The 21,446-nt window shown below is 46.6% G+C and overlaps 1 protein-coding gene across 2 annotated transcripts in view; it reads left to right on the top strand.

The window, feature by feature from the left end:
* Window positions 1-4,950: 4,950 nt before the first annotated feature.
* HSF5 (heat shock transcription factor 5) overlaps window positions 4,951-21,446 on the top strand; it is a 29,075-nt gene continuing 12,579 nt past the window's right edge. The window contains exons 1-4 of one of the 2 annotated variants that reach the window (XM_087751904.1): window positions 4,951-5,240; window positions 5,340-5,528; window positions 8,342-8,724; window positions 17,253-17,350. In XM_087751904.1, coding sequence (XP_087608030.1) covers window positions 4,951-5,240; window positions 5,340-5,528; window positions 8,342-8,724; window positions 17,253-17,350 — 960 coding nt within the window. Of the gene's footprint in view, window positions 5,534-8,341; window positions 8,725-17,252; window positions 17,351-21,446 lie in introns of both variants that reach the window. The other variant, XM_087751903.1, reaches the window with a different exon arrangement.

Below are 21,446 nucleotides of genomic sequence, written 5' to 3'. Positions count from 1 at the left end.
ATTCCCGCATAGAGCGGCGGTTCCCAGTTAGTGATGGAGTTGGGGAGGCAGCAGTAGTGCTGCCGACCCACAGCTGGGCGCGAAGGGAACTCGGGCCCCGGGGAGGAGAGAACCGGTGCTGCCGGGTGGATTGTGCTCCTCGGGCCTCCGCGGGGCCAGAGCAGCGTCGTTGGGGGCAGAAAGAGTGAATGCTGTAGGGCAGTGTGGGGCTGGAAGGGTGACAAGGCAGGTGGGGAGCGAAGGCTGGAGGAGAGATAAAAGCGTGCGTGAAGAGAGAGGTAGGGAGGGAGCAGCAGTCAGGCTGGCTGAAGAGGCTGGGCACTGCTGACAGCATTACCTGTAAATCCTGTGCCGTCCAACGGCTTTTGGCTGAGCGCTACACCATTTCTTGCTAAAAAGCATTTTGTTATGATTGAGCCGTTCAAGTGAGAGGAAACTTCCAATGTTCCCAGAATAAGTTGTTCTGGGGAGCCCCTGCCTTAAGTCTAAGGCACGAGCAGCTCGGAGGCCGATCTACGCGGAGAGCTAAAGGGATCGCTGCCTTTCTTCTCGCCATCAGGCTGCCTCGGGGAGTCAAGCGCGCTCGCTGCCAGAGAGCTACGAAGCCGTTTCCTTCACGCCGCACCTCCTGCCGCGGCTGCTGAACGACCGCGTCCCGCGTCACCTGGCGTGAGTACCGAGGCGCTGAGCCGTGGCTTCGCCGGGAGCACGCAGCGCTCTGGGTGCTGATGAAAAACATCGTCCTGTCTTTAAAAATTCATCTGTTTTGCAGCTACGGGCTCAGCTTCAAAGTACTGAAGGAAACGCTTAGAAGGGACCTATGTTTCTGGGCTTCAGTTTATTTTTAGGGACTCGGTCTCTGCATCTCATCTCATTGCTGGCTCTGTATGGATGATACAATAAACAATGCGCCTATCCCACCGCCAGGTAGTCGTAGTCTTCTTGTGCTCCTGCTGCACAGGGAGAGAGGAGAAGCCTTCACTTATTTCATTGAAGTAACGCAAAAGACAATCTCAGGAATATGGAGAAAATGTTTTTGTGAAGCGGACTTTTATCTTGATTTTTCAGGTTTGCGTTCAGCAGGCTTTACTTCAGTTTTGGCTGTTTACACTGAGCAACCATTCCGTAATTCCTAAGCGAATAAATTATTGCTGAGGAAATAAAAGTGCAAAGCCTCTTGGGAAGACGGCGGCATGAGTTCGCTAGAACTGCGGGCCATTAATTCCTTGGGTAAAGCGGCATCCTTCTGTGGTGCGGGATTTTAGCTTTGATGACAACGCTGACAAAATTTCTGCTCCTTCCTGCTGTTGTTACTGACTCAGAATAACGATGAATGTGCTAAACCTGCCAAAGAGAGGCAGAGACTGAGAGAAATAATCAGCCTGTCTGCTGAAAAAGAGGCAAAAATAGTATCTTCTGATGTCTCCTTATCATCATTTTGCGGTGTCCTGTTTTACCTGTCTGCTTTAATTTGAAGCAGGGAACTCTGTTAGCAACCCCACCCAAAATATTTCAGCTAGTCAGGCCAACGTCTTTTCCCTCACCTCAGCTACGCGGAAGAGCAGAGCGATTTTGCTTTCAGTGTACAAATAGGAACAGCTTCCCATCAGCGCACTCGATTTTGTCCCCTTTCCGAAACCTGCTGCGCTTTCGCTTGCCATGGTGGTTTGGGGCTGCGCTGTGAACCAAAGCAACAGGGATGATTTCAGTTAAAGAAGGGGTTCGGTTTTGTACCTTCTTGCTAAGGAATCTTATGACACCTCTAAGATAATGTATTTAAGGCCATGAAATACGCAAGTGCTCAATCTTCTCACTGCTTTCTTGCTCTGAGGGCAGCCGAGATAGCGGAACGTCGTTTTCTGCTGTCGCTGCTGGTGACGCAGGGATAGGGTGCGAGCAGAGAGAGATCACCACGCTCTGCCTTTCCCAGCTCCTTGCTCTTCTTCCCCTTTTGGTTCATAGCAGATTCTTGTTCTAAAACAGTAAGAATGGTTATCTAGGCTAGGAAAACAAAAGTCTCTGTAGTCTGCCTCCAGTCACAGCTAACAGCGAACCCTGAGAAGAGTTTAAGAGGGCAGACACGTGCTGGTACGTCTCGGGTAGGAGCTCTGAGCTTCCACCCGCGCACGCTTCGAGGACTAGCAGTGGCAAAGGTGCCACCTTTAAGAGCTGTATTCTTTGTGAAGATAGCTAATGGTTTTTTTCCTCCAGCCAAGTAACATTTTGCTACCCAAAACATCCCATGGCAGTTAGTTCCCCAGTTTCCCTGTGATGAAGTACCTGATTTGATTTCTTATATTTGACGTCCTCCATTAGCCATGCTCACCTCTTTTATACTACCTACAATCTACCTACCTACCGCTTTAGAGAATAAAACCCCCTCTGAAGATTTCTTTTTCAGTATTTCTTTCCGTTGACACTAGTTCATGTCCTTAAGGCTGATTTTCTCTACCCCATTTTGACTCTACCCAATCTGTTCTGGAGCGGGGCAGATCAGTACTGCGCGTTTGAGGATTTTTAGGGCAAATGGGACACTCAGAATTCCTGATTTGTTCTGTATTCCTCTTCCGCTCCCTTCTAACCTCGTTTTCTTTTCCCTTTTGTGAACTGCCAGTGAACTTTAAGCTGGCACTTTCAAACGTCTGCTCATCGTTTCTTCCCTGAGTGGTAATCATCAGTTCAAAGATCATCACTGTGTACATAAAGTTAGGATTAGGTATTGTGTATTTGTCAGCACTGCGTTTCCCCGATGCCCAGTGTTTTCCCCAGTCCGTAAGTACCGCGAGGCAGATCTGCAGTCCTTCACCCTGCTCTTGTCCTGAAGAAGTTAGGATGATCAGCAGAAACCATCACCTCATTCACCACCCTCTTCTCACGATTATTCCTCTGGGATTTAATTTAATTCCTTTTGCGACACCCGGCCCTTCAGTCCCGCTCTTTGTTTCCCATCATTTGACCCCCGGGAACACCCCTGGCCGCAGCCCTCCTCCATCCGCAGTTGTGCGAGGCTGGGGGCCCCATGAGGACGCACCTTCCCCATTCTACCGCGTTCTTCACCCCCGGGTCTCAGCCACCCGCTCCCTCACGGGACTGATGTGAGCTGCCGGTGGCAGCGGGGCTGAGGGGGACAGCGGGGCTGAAGGGACCGGGCAGCCGCTGAACGGACGGCGGGGCTGAGGGGAAGCGGGGGCTGCTGAGGGGACAGCGGGGCTGAGGGGACCGGCAGGCCTGAAGGGACGGTGGCGCTGAGGCAATGGCGGCGTTGAGGGGATGGTGGAGCTGAGAGGAGATGGCGGCGCTGAGGGAGTGGGGAGGCTGAGGGGACAGTGGGGCTGAAGGGACAGTGGGGGCTGAGGGGACGGCGGGGCTGAAGGAGGCTGTGGGGACTGAGAGGAGGCGTCGGGGCTGAGGAGACTGGTAAAGGAGAGGGAATGGTGGGGCCCAAGGGACTAGGGTAGCTGAGGAGGATGGCAGGGCTGAGGGGACTGGTGGAGAGGATGGCGGGACTGAGGGGACGGTGGGGCTAAGAGGGACTGAAAGGAGCGGTGCTGAAGGAATGGCGAGGCTGAGGGGATGGCGGGGCTGAGGGGCAGCTGTAGGGACTGAGAGGAGGTGTCGGGCTGAAGGAAGGGGGAGGCTGAGGGGATGAGGGGGCTGAAGGGACAGCGGCACTGAGGGGATGGCGGTGCTGTGGGGGGGCTGTAGGGACTGAGAGAGGGCCTCGGGGCCTCAGGGACTGTGGGGGACTGCGGGAGACGGCGGGCCTGAGGGGATGGCGGGGCTGGGGCGGTGCGGAGGGGACGGCGGGGCCGAGGGGACGGCGGGGCTGAGGGGACGGCGGGGCCGGGGGGACGGCGGGGCTGAGGCGGTGCGGAGGGGACGGCGGGGCCGAGGGGACGGCGGGGCTGGGGCGGTGCGGAGGGGACGGCGGGGCCGAGGGGACGGCGGGGCTGAGGGGACGGCGGGGCTGGGGCGGTGCGGAGGGGACGGCGGGGCCGAGGGGACGGCGGAGCCGAGGGGACGGCGGGGCTGGGGCGGTGCGGAGGGGACGGCGGGGCCGAGGGGACGGCGGGGCTGGGGCGGTGCGGAGGGGACGGCGGGGCCGAGGGGACGGCGGGGCTGGGGCGGTGCGGAGGGGACGGCGGGGCCGAGGGGACGGCGGGGCTGAGGGGACGGCGGGGCTGGGGCGGTGCGGAGGGGACGGCGGGGCCGAGGGGACGGCGGGGCCGGGGGGACGGCGGGGCCGAGGGGACGGCGGGGCTGGGGCGGTGCGGAGGGGACGGCGGGGCTGAGGGGACGGCGGGGCCGAGGGGACGGCGGGGCCGGGGGACGGCGGGGCCCAGGGGACGGCGGGGCCGGGGGGCCGGCGGGGCCGAGGGGACGGCGGGGCTGGGGGGGCCCGGGGGGGACGGCGGGGCTGAGGGGACGGCGGGGCCGAGCGGACGGCGGAGCCGGGGGGACGGCGGGGCTGAGGCGGTGCGGAGGGGACGGCGGGGCCGAGGGGACGGCGGGGCCGGGGGGACGGCGGGGCCGAGGGGACGGCGGGGCTGGGGCGGTGCGGAGGGGACGGCGGGGCTGAGGGGACGGCGGGGCCGAGGGGACGGCGGGGCCGGGGGGACGGCGGGGCCGAGGGGACGGCGGGGCCGGGGGGACGGCGGGGCCGAGGGGACGGCGGGGCTGGGGCGGTCCGGAGGGGACGGCGGGGCTGAGGGGACGGCGGGGCCGAGGGGACGGCGGAGCCGGGGGGACGGCGGGGCTGAGGCGGTGCGGAGGGGACGGCGGGGCTGAGGGGACGGCGGGGCGGGCGGGCCGCGCGTCGTGAGCGGGGCACGTGGCCGGCGGCGCGCGGACCGGGCCCGGCGGCGCTGGAGGGGGGTGGGGCCGCCCTCGCGCGGCGGCCGTTGGAGCGCGAGCGGCCGCCGCGTCCGTCCCGCCCCCGGCGCCGCCGCCATGGAGGAGCCGCGGTTGCCCGCCCCGCTCAACCCCAAGAACTTCCCGGCCAAGCTGTGGCGGCTGGTGAACAGCCCGTGCTTCCCATCCATCCGCTGGGACAGCCACGGCGAGGGGCTGCTCATCGACCAGCTGCTCTTCGAGCGCGAGCTGCTGGGCGTGGGGCCAGGCCACGCCGCGGGGCCGGACGGCGATGGGGCGGCGGGAGCCACCGGCCTCTTCAAGACCAAGAACTTCACCAGCTTCGTTCGACAGCTCAACCTCTATGGCTTCCGCAAGGTGATGGCGAGGCCGGTGGGCAGCGTGGCGGGGCCCGGGCCTGGGCCAGGCCCCGGAGGTGGTGATGACAATGGCGGCAGCTCCACCAGGCCCCTGCACCACTTCCACAGCCCCCATTTTCGCCGCGATCGCCCCGACCTCCTCATCCACCTGAAGCGCCTGACCAGCGCCAACAAGGAGAAGCTGGCGGCCGGCCTGGAGGTGACCAGCCGCCCTCCCCACCGCTTCCAGCGGGTGCTCGGCATGTCGCCGTACGGGGACCCGCTGCTGCCGCCCTCGACGCTCGGCGAGGCCAACAGACCCGGTGAGGCGGGGTGGGCCACGGCGGGTTTGAGAAGCGCTGGGTGGCACGGGGTTTGGAAATCAGCGCTCCCCTGAGGGAGGAGGGTTACCTGTCCTTGCTGGTGGCCGCTCAGCTCACCTGGTGTAGAAAAACGGTTGTTCTTCATGCAGGTAGATCTGCTGCCAGTAAGCATGGGTAACGTGGTTCACGTGTGTTTCAGTCTGCCTGTAGACTACAATACAGTCCCTGTTGTGGACTGCACTAAGAACACCCTTGTCTGATCTTTGTGGAGCTGACACAGCTCTACCAGATGAACGTTACTGCTCCTTGCCCATCAGCAGGGATGCTTAATAAGCTCTCATTAAATCATTGTGAAATGATGGGTCGTGTGAAGTGACAACTAGAGCATCCTGTCAGTTTTGTGCAAAGGAGAAAAGACCTGGTAGTAAGATTTCTGTCAGTTGTCTCCTGAAAAAGAATTACAAACTAGTTTTTAAAGAGGATTGAATGAGTAGGTGAGAACTAAATAGAAAGTAATATCGTTCGCAAGCCCCAGAACATGTTTTCTTTCTTTCTAACCCTCCTTGAGAGGATCTGAGTTTTCCAAGACAAGTCTGAGCTCTCAGAGGATTATTCCACAAATTCCATGTAAGTTGGAGAATGTTGCAGTTGATGCTGTGTAAGGAAGATGTAAGGATGAAGTATATCTTGTTTTTGCACTGCTCTTTGTCTGATCGAACTGTGGGCTGCTACCAGAAGAGCAGTCTTCCTTCCTATCCCCTCGGTCGCGTGTTAACCGCCATCTTCCTTGCGGCTGATACAGCAACCGTGTTGGTTCAGCACGGTGATCCGAGGAGAAGACTTGAGCAGCCTTTTTGCGGCTGGCTCCCGGGCCAGGGTGATGCACCACGTGGGTGCAGAGCTGTAAAGCTCGGTGCGGGAGAAGCGGCAGGACTGTGTGACCAGGAGAAGGGGAGAAGCAGTTGGTGGTACCGCTGCCGGCAGCACCAGCCCGCGTTTCGAACAGAGCAGGGTAGCATGATATTTATTCTTGGTTACTGTTTCAGAGTAGCAGTCGTCATCTAATTCAGGTGGTGTTTTCTGTGACGTGTGTGGAACTACACCTACAGTACCAAGAAAACAAAATGAAGCATTTGAGAGGGGAAGGAACTTATTTCAATACCGAGGCTAGGAAGCATTTAAATTAAAGATGTGGTGTTAACATTGTTAAGACTAAGATGAGTCATTACAGACTTCTTCAGTGAAATCTGGTCTGACTGATGTAATGCAGGCCATTAGTAGAGTAAATGCTAAGAAAGATGCAGCCTTTTAATTTTTTTGGCCTCTGTTCTTACGGGTACAGTTTTAGAGAGCTTTTGCTCTAGGAGTCTCAGTTTCTAGAAGGACAGAAAGAACAAGGAAAACATCGGGTTTTATATGCAGTCGAGTTCTGACAGGCTGACAATTTACTGTGTGCTCTGTACTGGCTATTTAGGGGCACGTCTTTGCTGTAAATGTGAGGTAATTTGATAGATAAAAGATATTTTTGTTTGCAAAGTGTCAGTCTGTTCCAAATGCCTTGCAACATGTAACTCTGTTAAACATCTAGGAACAATTCCTGTGAAGCAACTGGTGCTTTGTAACTTGGCGTCCTGTGGTGTCTTGTTTATGTGTTAAAACTAGATAATCTGAATTTCCCTATCCGAAGGTAAAACATAAACAAAGGAATTGTCATACCTCTGTTTATATATGGTAAAAATACTGAACAGGAAATAAACAGTCCTCTACATTAATAAATTTTCAGGGCCAGGTGGTACTTATTTAGTGATTCTTAATGATTTAATATGAACTTGCAGAATAACGACTGTACATTACCCGTTTCTTGAATTAGTTCCCATCAGAGGAGTGAAAGAGGTAAATGTGAGGCTATTTTTTTAAAAAGTCCTTTAGAGTGAGACTTGGGAACTACAGGTCTGAGAAAGCCTGGCTTCTAGATAAACCCTATTGACGTAAACTATCCTGAAACTTTTAATTGGCATGGCTATATACAATACTGTGGAAGAGTCACAAATGCAGTAGTTCTTTTAGGAATTCGATGAGCATAGGTGTTCTCGGTGTTACTGTCAGTGTTTCAAGAAAGTCACCAAAACCTCTAATAGAAATCGAGCTGTCATGGTATAAGAGCAAATACCATTTCATGAAATAACAGACTAAGAGAGGAAACTAAGAAAAGAATAAAAGGAATATCTAGGAAATAACAAAATGGCAAAGTCTGGGATATTTTAGTCTAAACTGAACTAGCTGAGCTGACTGGAAAGAAGTTGGCTTTGAATTTTTTTTCTTGACAAATGAAATGAGTTGTCACAAAGTACTTTCAAAGTCACTTGGAGGATTTTGACATTGCCCTTCTCTTAGCCATCTGTGAGCTGTCAGCGTTGGAGTTTGGTAAAGTCTTGCTTTATGATTTCCCCTTTTATTTTTTTAATGCATTGTCTGATTTAACACACAGTACTGTCTAAATTACTTTTGTTTGGTTTACTAAGTTACTGCGCATTTTGATTTGTAGCACATTTCTAAATACTGCTAACTTGGTATTGCAAGTTTAAGGAGATTGAATGCTACGTAGACAGCTGCGTGTTGGCACTGCATGAATACGCCACCGCAGCAGTTACTGGATGTTCACGTGTAAGAATACAGTCTGTTTCAGGATTACGTGTATTGGAGCAAAGGTAGTCTTCCCAAATAACGTTGTAGAGACTTGGCTCCTCATGTTGCCTTTCATTGCCTGCGAAAACTCCTTTCCTTAACACTTGTTTCACTTTATTTTGTCCCCACTGCAGGACTGCTGACTGTAGGACAGTTTCACCAACCTTATCATCGAGACAGTTTCTTTCCTTACTCCTACGTATCGACCTCGTCCCAGAACCACGGCACTTTACCGACAAAAAGTTTAGACCAGGCTCCAGTCCCTTCCAGAACATGGCAGGGTTCTCTTGGGTTGCTTCCAGGGCATGAGGCTTCCCCAACTTTTCCAGATAAAGGGGTTGCCTTTCCAGTATTCCAGAGGTTTCCAACAGAGGTCACATACACGCTCCAGCCTGTTGCCTCTCTTCTGCCACTTCAGCAGGGGTCTCAAACCGTTGCCACTTCCCTTCCACAATACAGCAGCTACGCATCTTCAATGCAGTACTCACAAGCCTGCTATCCAACAGGTATGGAAAAAATTTCTGCAATTGCTTTTCAAAAAGGTTTTTAAAAGTGATACTTTTAAATACTTTTCTACAATGCTCTGCAATGTGTATATCTCAAGCGAGAATTAGATAGAAAGTGTAAAGTCTAAAAGGAAGAGAAACCTTTAAAGCAAAAAGATTTTCTGTTTGGTATCCTTCCTCCTATCCTTCCTCCAGATTTTAAGCGTCCCCTGTTGATTTTCCAGATGGCCTCTCTGTTGAGGTTAAAGGGCGAGGAGAAAAACATTTGTCCACAACTAGTCAGTGTTAGCTGAACTTTCATTTTTTTTTATTACGCAAAACTGGGACGATGATACTAAAGCACTGAGAACTTGTTGAAAACTAGTACACTAGTCCTTGGTCTCATGTTTTCCCAGGTTAAGTTTTTAAAGTCAAAGATGAGTCAAAAGTATCGTGTAGAATATTTCATCTGCTCATACTATTTTCATATCTTAATCGTTTTTCTTGCTTAGCTTCTTTACGTTGTATTTTTTTATGCATTGAAGACTAGAAAGTACGAAAGTCTTGACTCCTTTCTTTTGTCTAAAATGTTTTTGCTAAAATTTTCAGTCTCGCTTAAGTGTTTTTATTCTTCAGAAGAGAAGTTGAAGCAAATTATTGTTCTTTTCCTTGCCCTTACCTTGAATTGGAAAGATCACGTGACAGGTTATTTTTTTGGGGGTAGTGGTGTGGGTTTTTTTTTTTAAATTTCTCTTAAAACTTCTGGAACTCAGAACATAGTGACTCTTTCCTTGAACAAACTAAAGGTCAGTTGTTATTCTTTCCTTCTGTTGGTTCCTCCCTTGGCAGCTGCGCCTTCACCAAGACAGATATCCCTGTTCAGAAGTCCTACATGCGGTGGCTGCTGTCTTTCTCCAAGTACGCAGTGAAATCCTCCCGTCTTTTGTGCCTGTTTTCTGAGACCTCTGCTGAGAATGTTTCAGACAGTAATCGCTAGTTTCCGTAACATTTTTGTCAAGGAAGGATTCTGAGGAGCTAGGCATTTCTTGTGGACACTCTTAAATGTTTAAGAGACAGGCAACTTTTGCCGTATGCTCCTTGCCCTGTGCTGCTTCCAAAGACTACCTGCTTACAGAGATTACTGCAGTGGCTAGAGCCTGTGTTACCAGCTGCAAACTATTAAGTCTCCTCCCAGGAGCAGGGTGTCCTGAGAATCATAGAATCATGGAATGGTTTGGGTTGGAAGGGACCTTAAAGATCATCTGGTTCCAATCCCCCTGCCATGGGCAGGGACACCTTCCACTAGACCAGGTTGAAAGCCTCATCCAGAATACCTGCTGAAGGTGGGAGATGGTCCCCACTTCACGTTTCTGTCGGTTGCAGAGCGTAGGCTGAAATTCGGCATACTGAATTTTAGATGTCTGTATCTCAGCCAGTCCCCCAGACCTCTTCCGTAGTCAAGGGAAGGAAGTGGGCTTCTCTAGGGTGCGGTTCATATGGCTCGGTTTAGAGTCTGTCTGGGGGCGAGGTTACTCATGTCCTGGAAGTGCCTCTTTTGCAGTACTGACTGTAGAGGCGTTGAGGGAGAGCCTAGCGTAGATTTAGACAGGAATACGTAGATCTCTCTAACCGGATGACGCTAGTCTCTCTCACTGGAGTTATAAAAGTTTAAAGAATAAATTGGCTATGTTGTACAGGTAAAATCTTCCAGGGCAGGAGGTGCGGGGGGAGAGCATGATGAAAGCACACCAAATTTTGCAAGGTACAAAAATCAAGGTGTAATTCAAACTAAAATAGAGAAACTTACAGAATCTGAGGCTTTTGAAAACTCCAGTGAATTCATGAGTACTTCTGAGAAGATATGTTTGATATTTCACCAGAGAGTATTATAAATCTTTTAATTTTCACTGTCACTTAGGACTGTCTCAGTGTTTTTACTTCTGTTCCTGTGTATCTCTCAGTCTCTCCACTATCCTTTCTTCTGTGCATTATAACATATAGAATGCTGAAAGCTTATTTCTTCATATGTCCACATGAAAAAGTCTGCTTTCCTTCATCTTGAGAGCACAGCACCAAGATTAGCTTATTTGGAAAGTGATAGTTAATCTTAAAATATGTATTTCATAAGTGAGGGGACTAAAGAATATACGTTCAACCTTATTCTTGACTCCTTTCATTTCACTTTTGAAGTCCCATTGAATTAAATCAAAGTAAAACTTTGTCAAAAGGTTTCTTTTTATGTATATTCAAACTTGTTTGTTAACTTCAGCGACAAAAAGATTTCCCTGGTTTTTCATTATGATTCTTATTGAAAGGACAGTAAAATAAAAGATGCTCATCTGGATCTTTTTTTCCCGCTAGCATTAGACCATAATTATTTTAAGGATTTAGTTCTGCTTGCTTTCAACTCTCTGCAAAACCTTTGATAGTAGTAGGATTGCATCAAAGAAATGCAGCGAAGCTTTATTATCAGAGAGTATCCTAAGAATGAAAAATCAGTGAAGGAGACTATGGGAGAAATGTCGGTTATTGGTGCCACCTGACGCCGCAAGTCCGATCATGCCTTTCGAAGACGTCTGGGGCTGTAGGCTTCATTTCCATATGATAACCTTTCTGGTGAGTGGTAGCTTAGGAGCGGTCATGTTATTCTGAATGATAAACCTTCTGTTAAGAGAAATAATTTTCTTTGTATGTAAGGCTTAAAAGTCACATGGTCAAAAGGGGGTTCTTTAAATCAGCAGCTGAAAATTCACATCTGTTTTAACACAGCATGTATAGCGCCATATTTTCCCTTGAGAAAAGCAGACTAGATGCATTAGTAATGCACTTGTAAAACTAGCTGTAGGATTCAACTTGCCTAAGATTCATCTGAATGTATAATAGTTGTATATGCCTGGGCTTGTCTTCTAGATTACATATATAGTCAGTAGAGAGAAACAAGCACCTCCCAGAGGTTGAGTCATTCCAACTTTCGTAGACGTATGCCTTGGGAAGACAATTCTTTTCTTTCTGATGAGCCTATTTGTTCATTGACTGTGCAGAGAGTCGACAACTGCTAGACATCCGAGTCTGTGTAGCAGGACGGTAATTAATCCCACCTAAATGTTTAAGTTCAAACAACATTGTCTTTCCCATTTTCCCTTATCAAAGAGACCTTGGGTATCATCTTCATTTTCATCAGTCTTTTGATTGGTAAAGGGTGGGAGCTTGCATAGTTTTTGTATTCAGGTCCGTTCCGATATGTTCGTTGATCCAGCAGGAAAAGGCACAGCTGCATTCCCTAATTTCCTGCACAGCTTTGAGTACTGTTGACCCAGTTGTCCCATGAATAACGAGCTTCTTTTAGGCATAACTTTTGGACCTGACATGATAAGTTCACACTGAAAGGATGGTCTTAAGGTTCTTCCTTGGCATTTCCCATGTAGTGCGTGCTCGAGTGGAATGGAAGATGCTGGAGAGCGTCAGTCTCATGCCGTGTGGCCCAGCTGAGCTGATAATAACACTTATTCATGTCTGTTGCTGTCTTGAATATGTAGAAATGATACATGTGTTCCTTCAATTTCCAACAGATCTTTGGAGAAATTATGGTGGTTTTTCAAGCTTGGAAACGATCTGCTGCTGATTGTATTGGGTTTGCATTTATTTTGGGGCTTTCAGCTTTCCTGAGCTTGCATGTAGGATTGGAACCTGTAAAAAGCATGCAGTACAAATGTGTATACATTGAACTGTATGCATGGAGCTTTTTGATTTTCTTTTAGGTTTTAGTTACATTTAGGTTCTAACTTCCAGATCCATTTGGCAAGATACATCTTTGCTAAAACCATGGCTGAGCTCAAGCGTAGCTGTCTGTGTCTATGCTACCGTATTAGACTTTGCCAGGAAGAGGGCCTGGGTGTCTTGATCAGCTCTGTCGTTGGATCGTTAGCCTGGTTAGCACTCTCCCCCAAAAGTGCTATGCTTCGTTCAGCGGTTGGCGTGGGCTTGGGACCATTCCCAGCAGCCTGTTTGGATGTGGCTGAGGGAGCTGGGGTTGTTTAGTCTGGAGAAGAGGAGGCTGAGGGGAGCCCTCATCGCTCTCTACAACTACCTGAAAGGAGGCTGTAGCAAGGTGGGGGTCGGTCTCTTCTGCCTAGTAACAAGTGATAGGACGAGAGGAAACGGCCTCAAGCTGCGCCAGGGCAGGTTTAGGTTGGATATTAGGAAAAACTTCTTCCCCCAAAGGGCTGTCAGGCCCTGGCCCAGGCTGCCCAGGGAAGGGGCTGAGTCCCCATCCCTGGGGGGATTTAAAAGCTGGGTGGACGTGGTGCTTAGGGACATGGTTTAGTGGTGGGCTTGGCAGTGCTGGGTTAACGGTTGGACTTGATGATCTTAAAGGTCTTTTCCAACCTTAATGATTCTATGATTCTATGTTTTGACTTGGAAGAGTAAGAGATTTTAATAGTACTAATAGTGCCAGAGAATGGATCTGGGTGCATTTAATTTACTGGTTAGAGCTGTAGCCTTCATGTCTTCAGCAAAGATTATGGTTGATTTGTTCTTCTCTATTGAAACATTGAGAGCCCACAAAATAGTATCGTCTCAAGAGGAGGAAGATGTATATAAGAATGTGATGTTAATATTGTCATCCCTCCAGCTAAATTTCGCATGCTTATTTTTATACAATTCATACAATTTTTATACAATTCATACAATTTTTCCAGTGTTGAGAAAACAGGATTTAGTGAATGCCTCAATAATTCTCTGCTGAACAGGTCACTGCTTTGGAGTTAAGAACGCTAGCCTTGATCAGACCAAATGTTGATATAGCCCATCGTTTCCTCTGACAGTAATGCCCAAAGAGGAGTGCAGGAGTAGAGCAAGAACGGGCTGATGCTTTTCCAAAATACTCCAACAGTGTGGGCTCAGGGAATTAATAAACCGTATCACGAGTTATATTTAATAGCGCTCAGTGGATTTCACTTCCATGAACTTGTCTGTTTCTCCCAACCAATGTAGGCTTGTGGCATTTACAATATCTGTGACAAGGACTTCATTTCACAGCTTAATTGCATTTTGTGGAAGGAGCCACCTTTTCTTGCCTCTTTTGACCCTACTGCATATTCATTAAATAGCTATTTGGTTTTTGCATGAATGTGTCTATATCCATATCCCTCTCACTGCACCGTTCATGGTTTTAAATACTTCTTTCTTAGTTCCTTCAGCTGCATTTTCTCTAGAGCTGAGACTCCTGCCCCACTTAGCTGTTCCTCCAGAAAGGTGTTCTGTACATGATCCGTGTCGCCTTCCCTGTTACCTGTTCTGTTATTATTGAGAATGTAGAGTCCAAAAATATACACGGTGGTCAAGGTATGGGTGAATCATGGATTTATACAGGGGAATAATAATGTTCCCATTTCATTCTCTGTTCCCTTTTGTATTATTTCCTAACAATCTGATTGTTTCATTTGTGACTTTGGAGGTCTTTTCGACAGCTGCTGAGTGTCAAGCTGGTATCTTCCTGAAACTATCTACTATACTACCAAGATCTAGTTCCTGATTATTGACTGACAACTAAGAACCCATCATTTTCTTTGTGAAATGAGTTTATTTTTCCTGAGTGCAGAGCTTTATCTGGTGGGTTGTGACTTCGGGAAACTCATAACGATTTTTGTTTTCCCATCTTCATAGCTGACTGCTCTTTTCTGACATGAATAACCTGGTATTATCAGCAAGCATCACCTCACTGCTCACTCACTCAGTTTTTAAAGTACTTTACTAAAATGATGAGCAGCATGAGTTCCAGTGCAGGTCCTTGGGGACCACCACTGGTGACCTCACTTACCTGTGAAAAGTGACTGTTTATTCCTATCTTCTGTGTTTTATCTTTAAAACAGGTTATTTTTTAAATGTACAGCCTTCCCTCTTGTGCTGTTGTGGCTCAGTTTTTGTAAGAGTTTCTGATGATGACTTTGTTAAAAGCTTTTTGGAAATCTAAATATCATATCAGCAAGATCAGTTATCCATGTTTGTTTACCTACTGGAGGTCTTTCAGGAGGGCAATGAAGGGTGACTTCTCTTAAACAAAAGAGACAAATGTTGACTCCTCCCCATTATATATTATCCAGTGTCAGCTAATTCTCTCTTCCATTGTATTTCCTTCTAATTTTTCTTATTCAACTGTCAGATTTATAACTTGTATTTGCTTATAAATTTTTTGTTAACATACTTTAAATAACTTCCTTTAAAAGTATTGATTTCTTTGCCTGATTTCTTTGCAAACCTCTTTAGATAGCCAAAGATATTTTCAGTGTGGGTGAAATACGGTCATTCGACTTCTGTGCAAGAATATTTGTGATGCAGAGTGTTCAGTCCTTTCCTTGTTCTGGGAACCGTGCTCTTCACTGATCTCCGCTTGTTCTCAGGGGTCCGTTGCTGGGTTGGTTACAGCCCCGCTGACAGCAATTCCATTTTCATAAATCAGTGTTCACATTCAGCATATTGTGTCCTAAAGAGGGTGTGAAATTTTCCACCCATAGCTTGTATGGGCAGAAGTACGTCTCTTTTTTGGCGGAAACCAAATCTATTTTGAGGCTGATCCGTCTTGTTTGATGGAAGGGGCTGTATCTTTTTAATTTATTCAGTAAATATTCATTTATTCCGTAAGATGCCATTCATCCCTGTCTCCTTAGTATTCCAATGAGATCCATGTTCACTGTCAGTTATTTCATAACAGCCAGTGACAGAATGTGCTTTAGCTGGTAATTTCTTCTGGGTATGACTAGAATAACTATATCTTGGACAAAAGAGCTTAGAAATTTCTTCTCTCCAATTGACAGGGTAGGACAAAAGCATGTGAGTGAAGCAGGTATGATTGTTGAATCTTGATTCAATTTGAAGACTTGAAGTGTTGTAAATGAATCGACACCTTCGATAACACTGCCCGTCAGTAAATGCTTTCTTCAGTGTTATTTTAAAAGTTGTTCGGATATATGATGACTCTCCTTTTGTGACCATGGGTGATGAGTGGTCCTTACCCAAAACTGGCCTCCATCTTATGGTGGATTTGCTTCTTAACTGGCTACCATTAAGACTGCGTTCGTGTTTCCCATGATATTTCCACAGATGCAGTTGTTCTTGCTGTTAGATCAGTCACTGCCGTAGCCTATAAGCTGGCAAACAAAGTTCTTGTGAGAGTGAAAACCATTCTTTTTATGCAACATTCTGCGTTTCAGAGGCATTCAGGATCGGTCAGCAGCCTAGTCTTCTGCACAGTTATTTTTGTTCCCACTTTGATTTACAAACATAACAATTTGATTAACGAGTTGCTTTTGCTATAAGCTCTACTGACTGTAAGAATACTGTCATTTATGTTTTACTCGTAGCTTTTTATAGCATATAATCTGGACTTCATGTTTTACACTTACCTACTGTTTCACAAGCACTTCTTCCCGTCAGGTCCTTCCTTTTCGTTTCTTAGAAAATAGGTTCTTTGTAATATGTTTGTTTTTCCTTAGAATCACTCGAGCAGGTTACAAGAAATTTCTCCTTTGTCATTGCTCTCTCGCGTTTTTTTCACAATAGCCCTTCAAAAGTTTTCTTTGGTGGTTTTCTTGGGTTTGCAAACATACTTGGGAGTTTCCAGTGAGTGAAACTCAGGTATCATTTAGGTTTTTGGCAATATCCAGAATTGTAATATGTTCACAGGTCATTGAATGTTCTTCTGAAAGATGCCCAGATTTCATCATAAAGTTGCTCAGAATTAGCTTTTGAAGTAACATGAGTTATACGTATATCTCATGCTCCTTGAGAAGGATGTCCATGAGCTTTTTCCGCGTTGTTTAGCTCCCGTGTTTGTTGCTCCAAACTGCACAAAAATTCAGCAACATCATATTAAAAAGGGCAGTAGGTATAGATAGTAAAACCCCATCTTGGGTATCGTAGCACCTGTCTCATGTGAAATCCCATGTAAGTGTCAAGCATTGCAAAGAAATGGATCTGATCTGTTTGCCATCTCAAGTTACACTTACTACGTTTAGTTATTATGAACATTGGACTAAATTGGATTTCATCAAGGATTTCTCTCTCTCTTTCAGAATTTTATCTGTCCTTCAAATAATGCCTTTACTTTTAAATTATCTCTGCGTGTCATCAAAAAATAATACCTGCAGAATACTGCCTCATCTACAAAGTTGCTTTTTAGAATAAAATCACTGTGTAATTTCAGAGTGTGTATATAAACATCTAGGCTCTTCCTATGTGATTCTGCTTTCTGTGGTATCTTGTGATGAGAAAGTCAAGCAGCCAAATCAAAAAGGTGATATTAAGATACAAAAGACTATGATTATGTGTGTGTATATCGATTTTACAATATATATTTTTAATATATGTACGCATATATTAGAATAAATATTTTTTAAGATGAAGAAATCAATCTTAAAATCACCTGGGAGGTAATAATACACTTCTGGAATTTAGTTTACTGTGTGGTTACTGAAATGAAGTAAGCAATAGAACTCTGCATACCAAACACAAATTCTGGAGGTCTGATAACTGTGTTTGAATTCTCGCAGCTGCCATGCAGTGTTTTTCACCACCTGCCCACGCAGATCCTCTGACTGGCTGTGCTAGTCCTACAGCTTCGATGTACACCCACTGCAGCTTTTTCCAGGTGAGTGTAGCACACTTAAAATCAGGTGAAAGCGGAGGAGACTGTATGAATGAACTGTAGGTTTATGGACTTCTGGAGTGAAGGATATAAATTTGAAAATTGATCTGCTTGAGAAAGTGAAAGTCCTGTGGTTTACAAATACCTATTTCAAAGAACCACTGAACGTTAAACGGGTAGTTCTGTAACTCAAGTTAGGTTTCAGGGTACCAGCGTAGTGGGTGTCCTCATCAGTGGAGTGGTTTTTACTGTGTACGTTTTTTGCTTGACTTCACCAGAATTCATTTTAGTTAACGAGTCTACATTTATCTTTGAAGAGTGTCCTTGCTTGGACAAAAAGAGATTCTTTAATTTTATGAAGATACTGGGAAACAGCTCTACTTTTTCGTCCCAGACAGCTTTGTGCAGTCCTGAGTTTCGTTTGATGAACGAGGGAAACGAAGGTGCCTTTTGGAATTGGCCCCACCTCAGAGATGCCTGGTGAAAGATAACTACAGTACTTACTGTAAATGCTGTATATAATTCCGGTGGAAACTGCACCTTATTTGGAGGGCCTGGCTTATCAAATATCAAAAGATCTGAAGTGAAAATGCAAGGGCTTCCTTTTCTATTACAGCATAATGCATATACTTTTTTTTTCCTCACAGAGGACAAGCAAAGCAAGTTATGCTTATGTATGTTGAAAAAGGGTTGACCTACCCAAGCTTGATCATCCAGTTTGCTGTCTTGCAAATATCAACCTTTGTCTTTTTATTCATGTTTTTTTTTTTTATATAAGCTTATCCAAGATGGCCAGGTTACGGCCAGGATAACATGTTGGTGTAAGGATATAAATAGCCACTGGCCAGTCATGCCATTGATACTCTAGTATTATTTTTCACACAGTGCATCTTTGTCCTCTCACTGTCATCGTGAGCTGCTTTTTCATCCAGGACATGAGCGATGGGAAGTCACAATCAAATAACTTCTTATCTCAGAAGGCTGAGATCAATGTTTGGGATAGCAAATCATTCCAAAGGAGTCCTCAGGGGTGGTGTTGTGGCTAGATTGAAAGATAATATAAGGAAGGGTCTAGTGAAACTCAGTTGTTTGGAGAAGCAAGTCCATGGCAGCGTGTGGAGTCAGAAGAGGTGTAGGCCACTTACCTAGTGGATGCTTTGCTAATACAACTCTGACCAGGGAACTCCCAGTCAAAAGCTGCTGGTGCATCTGGGCAGAGATTGCGGGAAGGTAATCCTCCGTGTGAGCAGCCTGGGGGCAAGCAGCAGCGTAAATTGGTTCTACCAGGTCAGTAACTGGCTGTCTCTGAGCAGGGTAACACAAATATCATACAGAACGGATCAACAGGACTTCTTGAGCTTTCTGAGTCTTAGCGTGGCATAGATCATTTCTCCTGGAACATGGTGACAGGGGCTGTGGAGACGGTACAGAAGACAGCGGTTTGCCTGGGGTTCTCGCTGAGCTGTGGGGGATAATCAGTTTACCTTTTGCGTGCTCTGGGGTAGATACTTCCCCAACCTTCTGCTGAGGGACGCAGCCAGCTACAGTATTGATCCCCCTGCCCTGCTTGTGTATTGATCATCAGTAACCACTTGCACAAATCCTCAAAAGCAGTAAAATTAGTGAACCCTGGCTAACTCAGCATTTTTATCATTCTTCACAAAAAACAGAACATTTGCATTGTATCCTTCCACTCAAGATCTTCGACCAGTTGCAGGAATTCAGTGCAATGCTGTTGAAGGGTGGTCTGCAGAGCATTTTAGGCTGTTTGATCACACTGTGGCCTACTAGATACCACTGGCAAAGTCTAGACAAAACTGGAGCAGTCCAGAAGACAGGGAGCCGTATCAACACACTGGCAGTCAGCAAGCTGATTATCAGCGCTGTTTCTGTTGGATCCAGGCAGTGCTTTGTGGTCTCAGAAGGAAAAACAGGCACTGTTGGACAAGAAAGCCTACACCTTGTGCTAGTCCTTCCTGAGTCTGGCAGAGAGCATCACTTTACGTTTAGGAGAGGTTAAGACAAGTACGGTTCCTTGGGGCTTGGAGGCCAGCTGCTGGGCTCGTACTGTACACACCTGACCTGCTGAAACGTAGGTGACCTTGGCTGGAACATGGGCAGGCAAGGCCAGTAAGTAAAGGTCTGTCTGTCTGCCTGTCTGTCTGTCTCTGGAAAAAGCTCCACAGAATTAGCACATGGACGAGCAAGGCGATAGAGATGGCTGTACCCAGACATAGTGGCTGATTAGGGTCTACCTCTCGTCAGGTTTCTGAAATCAAGGTTTCAGAGATTCGTGTTACACTTTCATCGCAATTGGTTACAAAACTGGGAGCTCAGGTTGGACTTGATGATCTTAAAGGTCTTTTCCAACTAAAATGATTCTGTGATTCTGTGATTCATACTCTTTTGCATTTGGGTTCTCCTGAAGTGGGGTGTGGATCGGTGCGATAAATCGGTATCCTTGCACAGGAATGAGTCTTGTGAGAGAAAACTCCTGCTATCTTCTGCAACAGCAGTTCCGGCAACTCACAACTATTACTGCAGTATTTCCCTGCTGCTTTATCGTAGATGTGAACCGAGGCTACATAATGGATTTTAGTGATTTTTTAATTTTTATTTTCCCTTTTTTTTTTTTTAAACTCGCAGCCCTGCTATTTGATTTTTGCAATTAGCATTGTTATTAAGCTGCCAATATTTCCTTGCGGAACTGAAGCAAGAGGAAATGGAAGAAATAAATGTGGGAGAAAAAAGAACAACAACTTTCCTGACCTTAAAAGCAGTGCTAAGCAGTTTGCTTTTGTTTGTAATAAGAATGAAATCAGCCATGTTATTTAAAAATGAAACTGAATCTGAACTACTTCTGAGTGATTGCCCAAGCGCTCGAGCCAGATTGTTTTCATCCTAGCAGTCCCTGAAAAGGTGCGGTTGTGCTTTACTTCTTGAATACACTATGCTAATCTTATAAGTGAAATGCCCATCTTCCCGTTCACCACTTTTGCTAAATCAGACCATTTTTCCTCGTGTGCTCAAATGATCAGCAAACTATTAGTCTTTTGAGTCCCGACTTCTCAATCTTTAATTGCTTTTCATTGTGTCATTGCTGCCTCCCTCGCATCCTTGTCTGCCGTATCTTCTCTAGATAAACTAAAAGGATTTAAATTGTACCTTTGCATGGGCACTTTCTCCTATTGGAAATGTGTACGGGATCCTATAGTGCATCCAAGAAGATGATAGGTGTTATAACAGCTTCAAGCTGAGGTCCCCTAAGAAGAGGCAGAAGAAGCTGCAGTGTGGGTGGGTTGGTTGGTTTGCTTTTGGCAGGGATGATCTCATCCCCGGACAGTTGACTTGGTAACCCAGATCTTACTTAAAATCCTGGCTACTGAAGGCAATAAACAAGCAATGCAACACAAGTGAAACACCTTGTTAGTATTTTACAAAATACAACTGAAAAAAATATTAAATGAAAGGAACTATGTTTAAACCTGTATCATAAATATATAAAGGTGGCTTGCCTTTAATGAAAACACTTTGCGTAACTTAACCTAATTTCTCAAATTCCAGGTTTTATCTTCCCCTCCTTCCCCTCCCACCCTCCAAAGTTTATGACTATCTGCAGACTGGCACATCTATGTGAATCCACAACAGGACTTGACTTCATACACCCAGAGGAAGGGATCTCATCTCTTTGTGGTATTTCCTTCAGGGACTTCTGATGTTCATGCTGCTGAGAGACCAGATCCTTCACTGGCATTTGATCTGATATGGCTTTCCCAGTAGGTGATCCTGTGGCTTCCTGTTCTCTAATTTATTCATCTATAGAAGTAGCTTTTTATTAACCATTACCTCAGCTAGAAGGTCTGAGGATAATCAAGCACTAAGGACTAATCCTTCATACTAGATCTCTTCCAAAATAAGGTTGTATTTTAAATATACCTGGGTTTCTGTTCAGCGTCATTATATGGCTTGTATTTGTCAGAAGAAATTACGCTTCCAGTGTCCTTGAACTCTGAGTCATCTCCAGAAGAAAGAGCAGTACAGACACTGGCTGTTAAAATGTGATTTATCATTTCACTTGGGTAGGACTTGCTGCTTTTGA

Source organism: Nipponia nippon, unplaced genomic scaffold, assembly GCF_047370975.1.
Source record: "Nipponia nippon isolate SJK-2023a ecotype South Korea unplaced genomic scaffold, ASM4737097v1 scaffold_15, whole genome shotgun sequence".
NCBI lineage: Eukaryota > Metazoa > Chordata > Aves > Pelecaniformes > Threskiornithidae > Nipponia > Nipponia nippon.
This window is presented reverse-complemented; position numbering and strand designations above follow the sequence as displayed.